This window comes from Phyllobates terribilis, unplaced genomic scaffold (assembly GCF_046119375.1).
Source record: "Phyllobates terribilis strain yellow unplaced genomic scaffold, ASM4611937v1 Scaffold_8__6_contigs__length_399053987, whole genome shotgun sequence".
Lineage (NCBI taxonomy): Eukaryota > Metazoa > Chordata > Amphibia > Anura > Dendrobatidae > Phyllobates > Phyllobates terribilis.
Genome location: NW_027362768.1, coordinates 322088448 through 322108059, shown reverse-complemented (window position 1 = coordinate 322108059; position 19612 = coordinate 322088448). Strand labels below are relative to the sequence as shown.

General features: G+C 43.3%; 1 protein-coding gene across 3 annotated transcripts in view; it reads left to right on the top strand.

Annotated features, from left to right (window-relative positions):
• ARHGEF3 (Rho guanine nucleotide exchange factor 3) overlaps positions 1-19612 on the top strand; it is a 362873-nt gene that overhangs the window by 341470 nt on the left and 1791 nt on the right. For all 3 annotated transcript variants that reach the window (XM_073644608.1, XM_073644609.1, XM_073644610.1), the window contains 6 exons: positions 1114-1284; positions 3598-3660; positions 5272-5368; positions 5894-5970; positions 11507-11764; positions 16258-16428. In XM_073644608.1, the coding sequence (XP_073500709.1) occupies positions 1114-1284; positions 3598-3660; positions 5272-5368; positions 5894-5970; positions 11507-11764; positions 16258-16428 (837 nt within the window). The remainder of the gene's footprint in view (positions 1-1113; positions 1285-3597; positions 3661-5271; positions 5369-5893; positions 5971-11506; positions 11765-16257; positions 16429-19612) is intronic.

Sequence of the window (19612 nt, the reverse complement as noted above, 5' to 3'; positions counted from 1 at the left end):
GATGGGGGCGTCGTTGGACCATGAGGCACGAGACACCTAGTCCTGTAGTTATAATCTCCTGCTGATAAAACACTTATTTTATGTAAATGGGAAAACATAGCCCAGTAAGTAACACATAGCAGGAATCAGTGTATCAGCCCTGCCTCATGCTGCTCTCGGATTACATGGAAAAACATTCTGACATATTCCATTTACGGAAGTCTCATCAACATTTTTATTTCAAAATCCGTTCTAATAAACTATGTAATAAGTATATCAAAATATTTATTGATTGCCGTTTTCTTTGGTGTCCAGCGCTGCTCCGGTTCTTTGTGACCGCCCTGCAGCTTTGCCGGCTGACGCTGTGGAGTGGTAGCTGCTTTCCCAGTGTAAATCCATGAGACTCAAAACAAGGCTCCATAAATTTACATTGAGAAAGCGACTTGCGGTCCACATATAAACCCGTGTGAGCCGGCTAGTCTGATTTCAGGTCATGAGGGTCAGAAGAAAACCGGGGTGGCACTGGACACTGGGAAAACGACGATCGGTAAGTATCTTAATACACTTACATATCATTACATAATTAGATATTGAAATAAAAATTTTGATGAGACTTTTCTTTTAAGTAAAATTAAGTGAATAGTCGCTTTCTTCTATTAAAAAGTTCTACTAGTCCATTTGTTCTTTTTTCATAATGCAGCCTTGCTAGTCACATGCTTAAAGATGGCGCTGTATGTATGTAGTTACTTGGAATTCCTTATCTGTAAATTATCATCTTCTAGTGATTTTCTGAAGTTTCTTGCATTCGTCTAAGGTTTCCAGCAATTCTGTCAATGCTGCTTGTCCACCTATGTGACCCCGTGTCATACTGCATCGGTCTGGTCTTAGGCCACGTTCACACGTTGAGTATTTGGTCAGTTTTTTACATCAGTATTTGTAAGCTAAAACCAGGAGTGGGAAAAATGTGGTGACGTGTTTCTATTATTCTTTTCCTCTGATTGTTCCACTCCTGGTTTTGGCTTACAAATACTGATGAAAAATACTGACCAAATACTGAACGTGTGAACTTGGCCTTAGCTAATCTGCTGCTCTATATCTAATGATGTATATTATTTTATCCCTTTTCACTTTCAGCGCTCTATCAGTTTCCGGGGTGACAGCCGACCAGATCTGTTTACCCCGAGACCTTGGTCAAGAAATGCTCCTCCACCCATCACAAAACGCCGGGACAGCAAACTCTGGAGCGAGACCTTCGATGTTTGCGTCAATCAAGTGCTGACGTCTAAAGAGATCAAGCGTCAGGAGGTCTGTACCACTGATGGTTTCCATATATTTGTGCCATCCAGATTAGATTATTTTGTTCTTCAATTGATGTCAAACAACATAATCAGGCTTTTTTCACCAGTTTCTACTTCAAAACATGTGAGCCGGATCATAAAACACAACGGGTAGCATTACCTGATCTGGCTCCTTGAAGATGCAAAAACTGAACAATCCCATAACAAACTATGGGATCCTTTCTCCCAAGGCCTAACACTGTTTATATTCTTTAAGGGATTGTCTAGGATTAGAAACGGTGCCACTGTTTTTCATGGTCTCTGTCTGGTATTGCAACTCATCCCCGTTCAAGTGGTTGGGGCTAAGCCGCGGACACAATCCCCGAATAAGAGTTCTGGACAATCCCTTTAATTGCACTGCTTTCTACCATACAGCCTAGACCATACATGTGAAACTCCGGCCCATGTGTCAAATCTGGCCCGCAGGGTGGCTTTATTTGGCCCGTGACACCAGGACCTATGTGGGGCCATTGTACTGTGTAGAGGACTATGTGGTGCCCATTATTCTGTATAGAGGACTATGTGGGGCCATTATTCTGTATGGAGGACTATGTGAGGCCCATTATTCTGTATGGTGGACTATGTGGGGCCCATTATACTGTATGGAGGACTATCTGGGGCCATTATTCTGTATGGAGGACTATGTGGGGCCATTATTCTGTATGGAGGACTATGTGGGGCCATTATTCTGTATGGAGGACTATGTGGGGCCATTATTCTGTATGGAGGACTATGTGGAGCTATTATACTGTATGGAGGACTATGTGGGGCCATTATTCTGTATGGAGGACTATGTGGGGCCCATAATACTGTATAGAGGATTATGTGGGGCCATTATTCTGTATGGAGGACTATGTGGGGCCATTATTCTGTATGGAGGACTATGTGGGGCCCATAATACTGTATAGAGGACTATGTGGGGCCATAATACTGTATAGAGGACTATGTGGGGCCCATTATACTGTATGGAGGACTATGTGGGGCCATTATTCTGTATGGAGCAGAATGTGGGGCCCATTATTCTGTATGGAGGACTATGTGGGGCCATTATTCTGTATGGAGGACTATGTGAGGCCCATTATTCTGTATGGAGTACTATGTGGGGGCCATTATTCTGTATGGAGGACTATGTGGGGCCCATTATTCTGTATGGAGGACTATGTGGGGCCATTATTCTGTATGGAGGACTATGTGGAGCCCATTATTCTGTATGGAGCACTATGTGGGGCCCATTATTCTGTATGGAGGACTATGTGGGGCCATTATACTGTATGAAGGACTAAGTGGGCCCATTATTCTGTATGGAGGACTATGCGGGGCCATTATTCTGTATGGAGCAGAATGTGGGGCCCATTATTCTGTATGGAGGACTATGTGGGGCCATTATTCTGTATGGAGGACTATGTGGGGCCATTATTCTGTATGGAGCAGAATGTGGGGCCCATTATTCTGTATGGAGGACTATGTGGGGCCATTATTCTGTATGGAGGACTATGTGAGGCCCATTATTCTGTATGGAGTACTATGTGGGGGCCATTATTCTGTATGGAAGACTATGTGGGGCCATTATACTGTATGAAGGACTAAGTGGGCCCATTATTCTGTATGGAGGACTATGCGGGGCCCATTATACTGTATACTGGATGGCCTGAGACTTAGTCCAAGTTTTTCATTTTGGCCCTCTGTGTGTTTGAGTATGACATCCCTGGCCTAGACCATGGCCTCTTCTTTCTCCTGCTAAGCTGCGTTACACACCATGCAGCAGAGGTTTTACTGATAATTATGGACATCATTACATCCCAGCATGATGTGTGTTTAAAGCACTATGACCATTGTTAAGGGATCACATAGTTTCCCAGGGAATAATATAGACATGACTAAGTAATTATGTAGTCTCAGGTCATCCCCTGCAGAGCACAGCAGCATGACAGAGCAAGGAAAAGTGGCGGTTTTCCCTCCTTCAGATTGCGGCACTTTTCTCGCCACACGTGTGAAATACTTTATATGTTAAATGGGTTTGGCATTTGCCGGCAGCAGGTGAGAGGTCTCGCTCTTCTCACAACTTTGATCTTTGCGTGCTGCACTTTTAAAGATGTGCTTTACTTTTGATCATTCTTACACTGCAATTTAGGAGGAAAAGTCAGGAGATGGTGCATTAGTTTTGAAACGTAAACCTAAAATAAAAAGTGAATGAGTTTACAATACAAAATATTTATGCCCCGTATGACTGTATACCATGCGATTGCCTCAACTGTATATATAATTATATACATTTTCACAGGCTATTTTCGAGTTATCCCAAGGGGAGGAAGACTTAATTGAGGACTTGAAATTGGCAAAAAAGGTAAGCTGTCGCTGACAAATACATGAATCTAATAGAAGAGATCTCTAAAGGGGTTTTCTGGGCCAGGCAGCAACATCGGCAGTAATATCACATGGATTCTGTGTTGCTGCCTCAATCCAATATCACAGTTTAGCAGAGCAAAAGAAGATTAAAAAGTGTAAGCCCCTTATCAGTACATCTTTGGAGTGTGGGAAGACACCGGAGAACCCATAGGAAACCCAAACAAACTCGGGGAGAACATACAAACTCCTTGCTGATATTGTCCTTGGTAGGATTTGAACTCACAGTGCTGTTAAGCAAGCGTGCTAACCACTGAGCCACCGTGCAGCCCGTCTCATAAATGAAAAAAATCATAGGGCAAATCCACCAAACTGCGTATTGGAGTAACAATTATTTATTAAGTTATACTCACAAACATATATAAAAAAGAGCTTCAATAAATACTTATAAATCAAGGTTCCATATAACGCTGATTGATCAGCGCGACCAAGAGTTTCGTCCATAATTTCGGCTTCTTCCGGAGCATGATCAAGCGTGTATACATACATCCATTAATTTAAATACAATACACAATTTGCATAATCATTATAGTTCCCACTTGCACACTAAATGAAGAAGTATAATAAGAAAAAGAATAAATTAAGTGCTAGTGAAAATCATCATAAGCGATTTTATTTAGTGGATTTACATTATTGTTGTTTTCATCAATTGGATGTTTGCTTTTACGTGATCCAAGACCTCATCGGTTACACAGCTATTTGTACAGACACCCGAGGAATTCTTCAGGGATATTATCGTTATCAACATGGAACAATCTACCAGCATTTTTATATCAAGTTTTAAAAACACCTCCCGTGCCGGTGCTGTTCCAGCGGTGTTGGAACTCTCATTTCCAGGGTTCTTGTGCTATTGCCATAACTCGTGAGCCCTGCACCTAATCATTGCTGGCGTCACTGTTCCCATCTTCAGACGTATACATAATCGAGTAAGTGAGCGGCCAGCTGTAGCCCGGATTTCCTCTGGATTACTTATGCGTCCAAAGGAGAAGACCGTAACGCCAGCGCTGATTGAGCGCAGGGCTCACCAGTTGTAGCAACCGCACAAAAACTCTGGGAATGTGAGTGCCAACACTGCTGGAACAGCACCTGCACAGTAGGGGTTTTTATTTTTATCGGGGCCTAACATGGGGAATGAGAAGGGGTTGTCCTAGTAGTGGACAACCCCTTTAACTTCATTTGTCATTGTAATTGGAGGACTTGTGTTTTTTTTTCTATTGCTCCGCTGAACTGTGTGTAATATATACAGATTCTGCTCTGATTGCCGATTCTGACCGCTCATATATGATTTGTATACTTGCGTTCATGTGAGAGAAACAAAAGAGAACCTAGTTCAGCACGTGACCGCAAGAATGAAAATCACATGTTGCCCGCTTGAACTACAAGCAGAAGATTCGGCATGATACAATTACCTGACAAAAGTAGCTCTGGCATGGAAAACTCCATTAATAGCAATAACAGTACCAGGCATGTGCCATGGACAAAAATGGCGCTGTTCATAAGCTCCTGCATAATAAATGTTTAGCTATTTTTAACGTGTCTCCCTTTCTTTCAGGCATATCATGACCCAATGTTGAAATTATCCATAATGACAGAAGAAGAATTAATGCAAATTTTTGGAACCTTGGATTCTCTCATTCCACTGCATGAAGGTAAACATTCTTCTCAACCTCTGCTTTAAAGAGAATCTGTCAGCAGGTTTTTCTTATGCAATCAGAGCAGCATGAAGTAGGGTCTGAGACCCTGATTCCAACGATGTGTCACTTACTGGGCTGTGTTTGCGGTTTCAATAAAATCAGTGTTTTATTAGGAGGAGATTATCACTACAAGACTAGTTTTTGCGTGCCTGCTAGTCAGCTGGTCTGTGTAACCACACCCCCACCACTGATTAGCAGCTTTCTGTCACTATACAGTGTACACGGGAAAGCTGATATGGGCGGGGTTATACAGGGCTCCAAATTCTGAGCACTGCTAGATCTGCAGCAGAGAATACAGTGATTGTAGTAAGATGACAGCAAGCAGGCCAGCAAGTTACACACCGCTGGAATCGGAGTCTCAGCCCCTACTTCATGCTCTCAGAATAAATGGCGAAAATCTGCTGACAGATTCTCTTTAAGTTCATCCACCCTAAAAGTTAGAGAATTTTTTTGATCATGTTATTTTTACAATTCCCACAGATCTCCTCAGACGCTTGCGTGATGTCAGGAAACCAGACGGATCCACAGAACATGTTGGCCACATTTTAGTAGGCTGGGTAAGACCTGACTCATTCTTCAGATGGGAGTATGATTTAATGTCCTGTCATTTCAGTGGTGCTTTGCCAGCATTATTATTCAATTTACCAGTAACTGAGGAAGCAACTGCATTGGGGTTGGAGGGGGGGTGAAAAATTCTATTCACTCCTCCAGAAACAAAGCTACGTGTCTGAGAATACACGAGTTTAATCAGGATTGGATAACTTGTGGTGATCTCCATAGGAAGCATGTCGGCATTTTGGGAACGCCGGTTTTCTAAACTTTAATATATCTATATAATCCCTATAAGAAATTATCACTGTTCATTTTGTAAGAAAATCTCAGAATTTCCATCTCCTGAGTCACATGAAAAATTCTTTTGTTTCGTGGTGATTTCCACAAGTGATAATGACCAAGTGACAATTACTAGAAAATGATACTTAACACTTATGGAATTTCTACAAATGCATAAGGAAGCGAGACTTAACCCTTTCACGTAGTGAAATGCAGAACCGAGAAAACTTTTGTCTTGTTATTTCACTTTTGTAATCCTTAAAATAACATAATCGCATTACATACGTAATCTTGTGCCTGTAAAATGGGTTGTTTGAGGAAATACCATATCCGAATCTGTATTGTACTCATTTATGCACATATTTGGCTGCATGTTTGTTCTTTTCGATATTCACCGGACGTCTCTTTGTGTTCCTAAATAGTAACATTGCATGACGTATCTGCCTATCGTCTATAATACAAAATGCTTTATATTTAAATAATCAAAAGCGGATCGATCAGAATGTAATTTTACTATACCGCACATACTAGATGGCAGGACCTTGCAAAATAATGTTATGTAAAGTAAGAAGTTTACGGAAAAGGTGAGATTTTAATTCCGTCCATACAGAGAAGTAGTCTGATCCTGCCAAAGATTCAGTGTGTATAGGGTCCTCCTGGCTTTCCTTTGATAGATAATGCTGTGGAAAACACGGATTGGCAAGTTGAATTTTCCACGCACGCTGATACTTTTGTTTCCAGGGGATGTTAGCTATTAACAGCGGTGTGTGGCAGCAGCTCAAAGATCTAAAGGGTAAGGTTTCTCCTTGTGGAGAGTGACAAGCCAGGCCTGGCATGTCAGTGTAAGGAGAGTAATGCAGTGCTCATCTGGGAAATTAAATATGCTTAGGATTGCTACTTCCAATAGATGGCACTAGAGTTCAAGTCTTCTTCCTCTCTGAAGAGGCAATTTGCAGCCGCTCAATGCATGTGAATGGGGAACGATATAGCTGTAGTTGTGGGCTTAAAGTCATCTATGTTACATGGCACCATTAGAAAGAAAGGAAAAGGTATCAAGGAGCTAATACTATGCATATCAGTCAACAGAATCTGAAAATCTAACACCAGGCATACCATGTAGTGGAAGGGTCTCCAGTAGTTGGGAAACTACAACTCCCAGCATGATGAGTTGTAGTTTTGCAATAGTTGGAGGCTATTTCTGTAGAGAAAATTTGCATACTTTTGCTTTTCCCTACATAATTATATATGCATACAGTTTGGGGACGATTCATCAAGACCAGCGAGAGAATCAGTGGGTGTTTTAGAGCGGACGCTCCTAATTCATTAAGAGTTAACCTATTTGGCCTTTCTAATGACCAGGAGTCAATATAAATTATCCGACAAATCGATAAGATTCATTCACATAATTTATCAAAGTGCACAATTCTTTCTTAAATTATGCACAAGGCAATATTAAAAACACTGAATACATGAAAATAGGGGGAGATTACAAGATTCAGGTAGTATCACAATAGAAGAATAATTTAATGCTGAACACTGGATCAGACAGTCATAGTGATACATCGGATCCATGTTGTAATGCACCTGATTGCATAGCATATTATGTCTGTGACGTTACACCTAGTGTGGGCATGCTTGCTTTATGCAGTTCCAGTGATAGCGTAACATAAAGTGTACAAAAGCACAAACAACCCAGATTACGGTGTCAAAACATAGTAGGCAGCACCCCTTCCGAGGAAGCTATGTGAAACGCGCGTCAAGGGGCTCCTAGTGGCAATAACTTTGTGGTAATATCCTTCACTTAGATTATATTCACTGCCTACTATGTATTTAGTGTTTTTAATATTGTCTTGTGTATAATTTAATAAAGAAGTGTGTACTTTGATAAACTATGTGAAGGAGTCTTATCTATTTATCGGATGATTTATGATTCATTAAGAGGCGACTCGCCACAAATCTTACTCCAGCCTCTGCACCTTGTGGCGTAGCAATTGTCGCTTCTCGTCACAGCGAAAAAGGTTTGATGTATCACCCCCATTAACTTGAATAATTCTGCGGTTCAAAATAAGAGAACAGAATCTAGAAGAAATGTATTGTAATTGGTTTTCAGAACCAAGAAATAATGAATATTCCTATACAATACATATATGAGTGACAGAAACCTCAACATTAACGAACGATTAAAGGTAATACTACCCTTTATAATGCAGCAAAATTGTTTTTACCAGTATATGGTTGTTGTTGTGGACCTCCTGTTGTAGCGCAAAGAATGACTGTCATCTGCGGCTCGCCTTCGCATATGTAGGGCGGTTTAACTGGCTAAGTGAGGTGCGAATGCATTGTATTCCCCCAGGGTTATTCAGCTTATCAGGAAATCCACACACCCTGCCTAGCCTCCTGCGTGGGAGAACTTCATTATCAACCTAGGTTGCAGGATAAAACTGTGAAGCAGGGAATGATAGGTTAGGATTTTCATAGACCTGGAGCTGTACATCCCCCCTCCACCGACTTAATCTTTTGTTCTTCTATAAGGAGTGGGAGCAATTTACAGGTCTCAGGAAGTCTTACTTATTCATCCCCCAAGGCAACTTAAATCAGCATTTAAATGGCAAACCTTAATTGCAGGTGCAGCACTCATTTCTGATTTGACCTATTCTTCAGTAAACAATTGTTTTTGGTGTAGATTGGGATATTCCCTTAAAGCACTTGTGTAGGAGATTATATCCCTTTATATAATCATTGATGAGTAAAGCTGCAGTTACACTGAAAGATCATCGTGAATGGGCATTCTTAAAAAAAAGCTCATTTCACAATTATCTTGCCATGTAAACAGGCTGCCGATCACCAGATGAATGAGGAAAAAACACTCGTTCATCAAGTGCAGTGATCTTTTGCACAGAGCGAAAGATCATCGTTCTCGAAGAAGCTTTGTACTGTATTTACTGGATTTGTGCTGCCGAGAATAATGGCTGCCTATGTGCACTGCACAATCTATTAAAGTGCACATCGCTTGCTTTGGTTTGCCTGTGGAAACAGGCTATTAAATGACCACTGATTGGTAAAGGCTTACCAATTGGCAGCTGTATTGTGTTGCTGGTCGGTCCGTGAATTGCTGCTACAAGTCATGTGTTTGGGAAGACATTTTCTTCCATTATCCAGGTAGTTTCTTTCGACCTCCGAGTCTCTCACCTAGCCAAATCAGATTTCATGCTTTGCACTGATGAGGGACAACACCCCGAAACACAGTGTCTGCAAACTGAGATTCTGGTTTGGCTTTTATCCCAAGCCCTATTGCAAGGATCATAAGAGTCGATATTGACTTTTAGGATTGCTGCTTTCAATAGGTGGCACTACAGTTCAAGTCCTCTTCCTCTCTGAAGAGACAATTTGCATGTTTAATTTCCCGGAGGAGCATGCATGGCTTATAAATCTCCTTACTCTGACATGCCAGGCTTGGCTTGTCACTCTCCACAAGGAGAAAAGTTACACTTTAGACCTTTGAGTCTGAAACTTCAACTCTAAAATTGTATGACATAAGGAACCCTAAAGGCTATGTACACCTTCACATAGATTTTTTTTTTACATTCATTTGCTTCCTAACGGCAAAGTTCAACAACTTTCTAAATAGCCTTTTTTTTTTACTTTTTTGCTGATGCTGAGTGAAGTCCTTTATCTAGCTGAATGATCCGCAAAAATAATCCAAATCCCTTCGAGCTCCTGATGGCTCTCTCTGCCCTCCCCCTATCTTCTCTCAGTGTTAGAGACAGCAGCATGGAGGGGCTCATTGACTGATTTCCAATTCATGGAGAGGGAAGAAAATATCTCGGGGAGGGTAGAGAAAACAGGAGGAAAACAAATAAGGAGGAAATAAGTTCAGGATAGAAGCTGCGCCGATATAGGAGATATGAATACACATGTCAATAGAAAATCTGAAACTCGTCTCAGGCTGTGATTGCAGACTGAAACGTTGCCTCTTTTCTGGATGCTCTTGAAAAGTGCACACATCTGTTCTTTTTGGCACAAATCAATAATTTTTTTCTGAATCGATTTGCACCTAAAAAGGTGTGACTTACAATAGACTTCAGATGCACTAATAGTAAATGTAGACCAACGTGTAATTATAATAAGCTGCCAGTGATCTGTGTAGTGTACATAGGTCACATCCATATGCTCGTCTGGATTATGTTCAGCCGTTTTCACAAGACGACTATTAAGAAAACTTTGTTAAAAGTTACCATGGGTGTCAAACCATAAAGTATTTCATCTAACTTATAATAGTGACCTCCCCCTAACCTGAATCCGACAAGGCAATGGTAAGCTAAATCACAGCACTAGATCAGGACTTTGAAGAGTTCTCATCGAATACTGGATAACATTGCTACGGCGCTCCCTGTTCTTCAAATTGCATTATGCATTTATTTATATCATAACATATAAAGTAGACCATACTAGACAAAGCCCCAGCCAAGCGTGACAGAGACTCACATACATACACCTCCATGTAGAACTCTAACAAAGGATTATAGTCCTGCTCTGTGTTGCAGTGAATGTGTGCACAAAACTGTGTCTGACTTACCAGGAGTTATTTTAGCTCATTTGTTAGGACTCAATAGGTTGTCAGGCCGGCTTTGTTCGACTCCCGTTAGTGGCGTTTGTGAAAGGATGGGAGCGACTGACTGCCCTTTGATTCAGTCTCTCTGACATTGTGTTTACTGTCTGTCACTGATGAAACATGTCAGGGGTATTATCATCAGGATAGAAGAAAGACAAAAAAAAGCCTGAAAATTACCATTAACCTTATTCTTGAAGGACTCGCTGGTAGAGTTTCTCTTTGATCTTCATGACCCTCATCACATCTGAAAGGGTTTCTTGAAGTTTATAAATTGGTCTCAACATTCTTTATGGGAAGCGGTTATGAGTATTTAAGTACTTAGTGTGAATTAACCATTTCCATTCACTTTACTTTTTGAAGTGAATTAGATCCGAATAACAGCTCAATCCCATTCAGAACCTGAGCACCTTGGCTCCGAGCTCGGGATGTTGTCTCCGCAGAAAGCATCGCGTTTTTCATAGAACTTCACAAGTAATTTGGATGTGAAAAATTAGATTTTTCCCCTAAACCTAATCCTAGTCTCTGCTTGGTTAAAGGACATTAATTAACAAGTGCACATCTTTATGGCAAACCAGCCAGTATAACATTTATCATTTATTACTATGCTATACGATGACATTTATTAGTACATTTCTTCTCCCACTTTGCAGTTGCCCTGCCTAAACTCCTACGACAGCTATTGCAGTAATCAAGTGGCAGCCAAAGCGCTCCTGGACCACAAGAAACAGGACCATCGAGTGCAGGACTTTCTACAGCGCTGTCTAGAGTCACCATTTAGCCGCAAATTAGACTTATGGAATTTCTTAGACATCCCTAGGAGTCGGCTAGTGAAATATCACTTGCTACTGAAGGAAATACTCCGACATACTCCAAATGATCATCCGGACCAGCAGCATTTGGAGGAGGCTGTAAGTGACATTTTATTTCTGTCTCATGAGATGTCAGAGACTGTAATTGTGTACAATGTCTGGTCTAGTAAAGTTAGGTAATTGCATAATTCTGTACATAATTTATGGGTTGTTTTTTTTACATTTTGCATTCCGGCAACTTAATCCTATTTTCCAACAAACTTCTTTATTTGAAAGTAGCCCACCTTGTAAAAATTAGATATACTCACCTCCAGCACCATTCCAGCGAGTCTCCCGGGGTTTGCATGACATTGTTGTGCCACATGAGCCCTGTAGCCAGTCAGCTGCCATTATTAGGCTGTATGTCCTCTCACTTCTTCCACTTGTCTGATGGAAGCAAGTGTTCAGCAACACAATAGCGGACATTGATTGGCAGCAGGGCTCACGTAGTACAACGATGTCACGCAAGCCCTAGGATACCCGGCGCCGATATTGGTGGAACAACACTAGTGCACTAGACAAGTTATCTGTGATTTTAAAGGGAATCTGTCAGCAGGTTTTTGCTATGTAATTGAGAGCAGTGTGATGTAGGGGTTGAAAGCCTGATTACAGTGATGTGTCACTTACTAGGCTATGCTCTGCTGTTTCAATAAAAATCAGTGTTTTAATCATCAGCAGGAGATTATCATTACAGGACTAGGTGTCTCGTGTCTTCTGGTCCAACCACACCACCACCACTGATTGGCAGCTTTCTGTGACAGCAAGCAGCTAATCAGTGGTGTTGGCGTAGTTATACACAGCTCAGCATTCTGCAGCAGAGAAAACTGTGATTCTATCATAACTGCTGCACCCAGTAAAATAAGTGATACATCGCTGGAATCAGGGTCTCAATCCCTACTTTGTGTTGCTGTCAGATTACATAGTAAAAACCTGCTGACAAATTCCCTTTAAAAGAGGAACTTCTTCATTCAATATTTAATTTTTATGGTAATGTTTTTTTTTTGCAAAAATCTTATTTAAAGTGGTTTTCCCAACTAGATAACCCAAGCTTCAACAGAGATAAGCTAATCACTACAAGTCTCATTTTTTAAACGTATCTCTCCTACTGTGCCCCGCAGTGGACACGTGCTCTCCTACTGTGCCCCGCAGTGGACACGTGCTCTCCTACTGTGCCCCGCAGTGGACACGTGCTCTCCTACTGTGCCCCGCAGTGGACACGTGCTCTCCTACTGTGCCCCGCAGTGGACACGTGCTCTCCTACTGTGCCCCGCAGTGGACACGTGCTCTCCTACTGTGCCCCGCAGTGGACACGTGCTCTCCTACTGTGCCCCGCAGTGGACACGTGCTCTCCTACTGTGCCCCGCAGTGGACACGTGCTCTCCTACTGTGCCCCGCAGTGGACACGTGCTCTCCTACTGTGCCCCGCAGTGGACACGTGCTCTCCTACTGTGCCCCGCAGTGGACACGTGCTCTCCTACTGTGCCCCGCAGTGGACACGTGCTCTCCTACCGTGCCCCGCAGTGGACACGTACTCTCCTACCGTGCCCCGCAGTGGACACGTGTTCTCCTACTGTGCCCCGCAGTGGACACGTGCTCTCCTACTGTGCCCTGCAGTGGACACGTGCTCTCCTACTGTGCCCTGCAGTGGACACGTACTCTCCTACTGTGCCCTGCAGTGGACACGTACTCTCCTACTGTGCCCTGCAGTGGACACGTACTCTCCTACTGTGCCCTACAGTGGACACGTACTCTCTTACTGTGCCCTACAGTGGACACGTACTCTCCTACTGTGCCCTACAGTGGACACGTACTCTCCTACTGTGCCCTACAGTGAACACGTGGTCTCCTATTGTGCCCTACAGTGGACACGTGGTCTCCTACTTTGCCCTACATTGGACACGTGGTATCCTACTTTGCCCTACAGTGGACACGTGGTCTCCTACTTTGCCCTACAGTGGACACGTGGTCCCTACTTTGCTCTACAGTGGACACGTGGTCTCCTACTTTGCCCTACAGTGGACACGTGGTCTCCTACTTTGCCCTACAGTGGACACGTGGTCTCCTACTTTGCCCTACAGTGGACACGTGGTCTCCTACTTTGCCCTACAGTGGACACGTGGTCTCCTACTTTGCCCTACAGTGGACACGTGGTCTCCTACTTTGCCCTACAGTGGACACGTGGTCTCCTACTTTGCCCTACAGTTGACACATGTTAGTGTACGACACCAATTCAAATAAATCCAGCAAGCCAGGTCCACAAGAGTGGGAATTTATCCATGCATTCGTTTTCTGCTCTAATTCTGAGTTGGACCTCTATCACATTAATTTTTTAGCTTATTGTCAATTCAAAATCTCTCAAAGTGGAAACGTGCTCTCCAACTGTGCCCCGCAGTGGACACGTGCTCTCCTACTGTGCCCCGCAGTGGACACGTGCTCTCCTACTGTGCCCCGCAGTGGACACGTGCTCTCCTACTGTGCCCCGCAGTGGACACGTGCTCTCCTACTGTGCCCCGCAGTGGACACGTGCTCTCCTACTGTGCCCCGCAGTGGACACGTGCTCTCCTACTGTGCCCCGCAGTGGACACGTGCTCTCCTACTGTGCCCCGCAGTGGACACGTACTCTCCTACTGTGCCCCGCAGTGGACACGTACTCTCCTACTGTGCCCCGCAGTGGACACGTGTTCTCCTACTGTGCGCTGCAGTGGACACGTGCTCTCCTACTGTGCCCTGCAGTGGACACGTGCTCTCCTACTGTGCCCTGCAGTGGACACGTGCTCTCCTACTGTGCCCTGCAGTGGACACGTACTCTCCTACTATGCCCTGCAGTGGACACGTACTCTCCTACTGTGCCCTGCAGTGGACACGTACTCTCCTACTGTGCCCTACAGTGGACACGTACTCTCTTACTGTGCCCTACAGTGGACACGTACTCTCCTACTGTGCCCTACAGTGGACACGTACTCTCCTACTGTGCCCTACAGTGAACATGTGGTCTCCTATTGTGCCCTACAGTGGACACGTGGTCTCCTACTTTGCCCTACATTGGACACGTGGTCTCCTACTTTGCCCTACAGTGGACACGTGGTCTCCTACTTTGCCCTACAGTGGACACGTGGTCCCTACTTTGCTCTACAGTGGACACGTGGTCTCCTACTTTGCCCTACAGTGGACACGTGGTCTCCTATTGTGCCCTACAGTGGACACGTGGTCTCCTACTTTGCCCTACATTGGACACGTGGTCTCCTACTTTGCCCTACATTGGACACGTGGTCTCCTACTTTGCCCTACAGTGGACACGTGGTCTCCTACTTTGCTCTACAGTGGACACGTGGTCTCCTACTTTGCCCTACAGTGGACACGTGGTCTCCTACTTTGCCCTACAGTGGACACGTACTCTCCTACTGTGCCCTGCAGTGGACACGTACTCTCCTACTGTGCCCTGCAGTGAACACGTACTCTCTTACTGTGCCCTACAGTGGACACGTACTCTCCTACTGTGCCCTACAGTGAACACGTACTCTCCTATTGTGCCCTACAGTGGACACGTGGTCTCCTACTTTGCCCTACAGTGGACACGTGGTCTCCTACTTTGCCCTACAGTGGACATGTGGTCTCCTACTTTGCCCTACAGTGGACGCGTGGTCTCCTACTTTGCCCTACAGTGGACGCGTGGTCTCCTACTTTGCCCTACAGTGGACACGTAGTCTCCTACTTTGCCCTACAGTGGACACGTGGTCTCCTACTTTGCCCTAAAGTGGACACGTGGTCTCCTACTTCGCCCTACAGTGGACACATGTTAGTGTACGACACCAATTCAAATAAATGCAGCAAGCCAGGTCCACAAGAGTGGGAATTTATCCATGCATTCGTTTTCTGCTCTAATTCTGAGTTGGACCTCTATCACATATTAATTTTTTAGCTTATTGTCAATTCAAAATCTCTCAAAGTGCAAATATATATATTATTAATATTATCGGACTGTCTAAAAGAATAAAGATATCACATAAACAGTGAAACTAAGATCATACCAGCTCCCAATAAATACAGGTCGGCATCCTCTGCCCTTCCCGGTCTGCATGGTGTAACAACAATGAAGTCTTTCTGCACAATCTTGCTAAGATAAATATACTGCTAAGTTGTATCTGGACAGAAGTTTATTAAACAATCCAAGCATATTTATACCTGGAAAGAGTCTCTTCCAAGTATGTCACCATCAGTGGTATTATATGTGAGTTTCCCTCAATAAAAAAAAAGCTGAAGTCATCCAGAAAGACCTCACATGCCCATTTCTGCGTACCCTTTGCTGTCTGGATAGTTGATTGCTTATCTTGCAGACTGTCACGGAAAGTTTAATACAGTCCAGAGAAAATATATGAGAGGTTAAATAATTCAGCAACTCCCGTCTTGTTCTCTTCTATTTTTGGAATATTTCAATGGTTATTTCACGCTGTGATGACACCACTGTAATTGTTCATTCTTTTTCTATGAATTTTAGATGTGCAGAATGTAGGTGGATGGAGTCTATTCTAATACTGTCCCTTATTTTCTGGCAGATTAATATTGTTCAGGGGATTGTAACGGAAATTAACATTAAAACGGGAGAGTCTGAATGTCACTACTACAAGGAGAGGCTGATTTATCTTGAGGATTGTCAGAGGGATCCACTAATTGATAACTCTCGGGCTCTGTCATGTCATGGGGAGCTGAAGAATAACAGAGGAGCGGTAAGAAATTCAGTCAATGTGACTCTTTTGTTTTGTTTTTTTTCAGTATTATAATAACACTGCTACCTATAATATACTGTATCAAACCTGACTCTGCTTTTATTTCATTTTAAAGGTGTCTTTTTAGGGCTTTTTCAGGGTTTACAGTATTGATGACGTTGAGAATAGTGCAGTCTGCAGTGCTCAGCTTAATATTAAAAGTGAAATAACTACAAAGAAAACCTAAAGGACTACAATATAACTCAGTGGTCCTTACGAATTAGAAGATACTTGTTTAAAAACATATCCGACATAGCTGATGGAGCCATGACAGCTGTACTGAACCCCTGTTTAGAGATTTACTGGCAAATCCGAAAGGACCCCATTAACATTAACAGATTGCATAAGGGTTTTGATTAGAGATGATCCGCCATCCACTCCGATCCTCCATGACATCCAGATTTCACTTCTGCACCCGGCATGACATCCTGGGTGCCGCTGGTGCTTACTAAACCCTGGGATACCATGGTATCGTGGCACGATAGATGCATCCACAATGCTGGGTAGAGAATTAAAGATAGTCTGCCATGCAGGACTGGACTGGACATCGGACTGTGGCCGCACGAATCAAATTGCTAATCTCTAGTTCTGATACTTTTGACTGCAAGGACATCTCTATTCTGGTCATCAAAAATGCTAGAAAGGATAAGGTGCTTTCACATTGTGTTCAGGCCCCTTTCGTTGGAAGCATCGGGGCTTACGTTCAACCCCCCCGCAAAATGGGGTTCGGACGTATGCACTGACGGGGCCATAGACTATAATGGTGCCAGCAGAGCGGACGTCGCTTTTGGGAGTGTATGCCTACTGGAGGCGGACACTCAGATGTAGTAGACTGCGTCTGAGTATCTGCCTCCAGTAGGCGTACACTCACAAAAATGATGCACGGCAGAGCGCACGTTCGCTCTCTCGGCACCATTATAGTCTATAGTCTAGTCAGCACATACCTCCGAAACCAGTTTTACCGGGGTTTTGGACGAAAGCCCCGACGGGGCCACCAGAACGCAATGTGAAAACACCCTTAGGTTAAATCCTAACGTAAAATGAACCGAGGCTAATGGTGTGGGCACACAGTGTAAATTATACGCTCTTAGCCCTCTCTCTTTTCTGCAGCAGCTGCATGCTGGATCACAAGGTAGCGGACGAACGCTGCAGACAGGAGAGGGGAATTAGAGTGTGCCCGCTATAACACTATGTGTGTGAGCGTATGTACGGCTCCAGCAGTGTCAGTAAAGACATGCAGGGTTGGGGATTCAAGTCAGGCACTGCTGGCTCTGGGCAAGTGAGCATTGTCAATCATGTTAAGGGGAAGTGCGTTGGATGTTAAATGAGGGGGTGGAACTGTACACTGAGTCTTTGGCCACTCTTTATTTGCATATGTATTAAAAGTGTTTTTTTTATGTAAGACTAAAGTGGTAAAATCCATAGTACAGGTATGATCTTTATAGTTACCAAGTCCCCTATATGCTGTATAAGTGGTTTCAGTTTTGGGGTTGACAGGTTCCCTTTAAGACTAGTATTTGTAAACCTTTATTTTGGGTTGGATTTCAGATAGTTTTTAATGACATGGGGGTAGCATTGTTTTTGCAAAAGTAAAAAGTAGATAATTTATTTAATCTTTATGATCTTATTATATCCTGTAAAATCTTCATGGTAAATTGTCAGATGAAGGTCACAGGGCTCTTTTTAACTCTTCTGCACTTTTATGTGATATCCTCAGATCAAGTCATGTAAAGTCAGATCCTTTCTGTTCTTGCATAGCACTCATTAAGCCTCCCAAAACCCCCACCCCTGTCCCCTCCCCACAGCCTTTCAACAACAGTAAAGGGTTTGACATCAGCCAGAACTGAAGCACTTTGATCTTTGTACATGCTGCTCTTCAAATGTGATCATTTTGTTATTTGTACTGATTACATGATTATTGGCGAGTGAGGTTCTTACATCTCTTACTTCACCCCAGCTGCCATTGTTTTATGTAACCTATCCATTATATTCAGCGCCATGTGTCACTCACAGATGAAAGAGCTCCATGTATCTTGTAGGATCCAATTTCACCCTTAATTATGTGTACTGCATATTGGAAGGATCTCTAGCTGCAGATATAATCCTGCAGAATCTCATCCTTCAGTACAGATAAATACTATACCGCCCTCCAACGTTTAAGTGAAATTTCTGGTCATTGTAGGTTACAAAAGAAAACTTGCACTTATTTTCTCCTCTTTATTCATAATTTCACTATTTTCCAGTGCAGTTATACAGATTTAATCTCGCTATACTCTTTACTGACAATATTTATTGATATTTAACATCTATCATACCTTAAGCTGGCGAGACATATGCGATAGCTGTCAGCATCACACAAACTCACGATTTGGCCGAGCTTCGAGCTGCTCCCAGACTCTTCCCTCCTCTGATATAATTTGTTGGGTGTGATCAAGGAGGTTATTTATTATGCATTGCTTATATAGCGCCATTAATTATTCAGCGCTTTACAGACATCATTGCTGTCCCCATTGGGGCTCACAATCTAAATTCTCTATCAGTATTTCTTTGGAATGTGGGAGGAAACCGGAGAACCCGGAAGAAACCGACGCAAACACGGGGAGAACATACAAACTCCTTACAGATGGTGTCTTTATTGGGACTAGAACCCAGTACCCCAGCGCTGCAAAGCAACGGTGGAAACCTCTGAGCCACCATGAGGTTCTCTAAAAGCCCCTATACACAGACTAATGTCGGCAAATATCGACGGGGTCTGCCGACAGGTGTATGGGGTCGCCGGCCAATTGATCATTGAAGGAGATGCTGATCGGGCATGTCCAATTTTGGACTGCAGATCACTTTGTACTTGCGGAGATAATCCGTCGGCCGAGATGTCTATTGGCGGCTTTCTCATGAGAAAACATAGGATCAATCAGACGAGCAAGCTCGTCTCCCGTGTATGGAAAAGACGGTAGAGATGTCTGCGGGTTGAAGCAGACGGCTATCTAATGTTTATGGCCGATTTAACACGTCAGGTTGTTGTCCGGTCACAGCAACATCATCAGGTTTTATCTAATGCATATCGGGTAATGTTTGGTTCATATTTCACTAACAGATTTCACTTAGAAAAATAAATGCCACATAAGACTATCTGTTACTTACCACA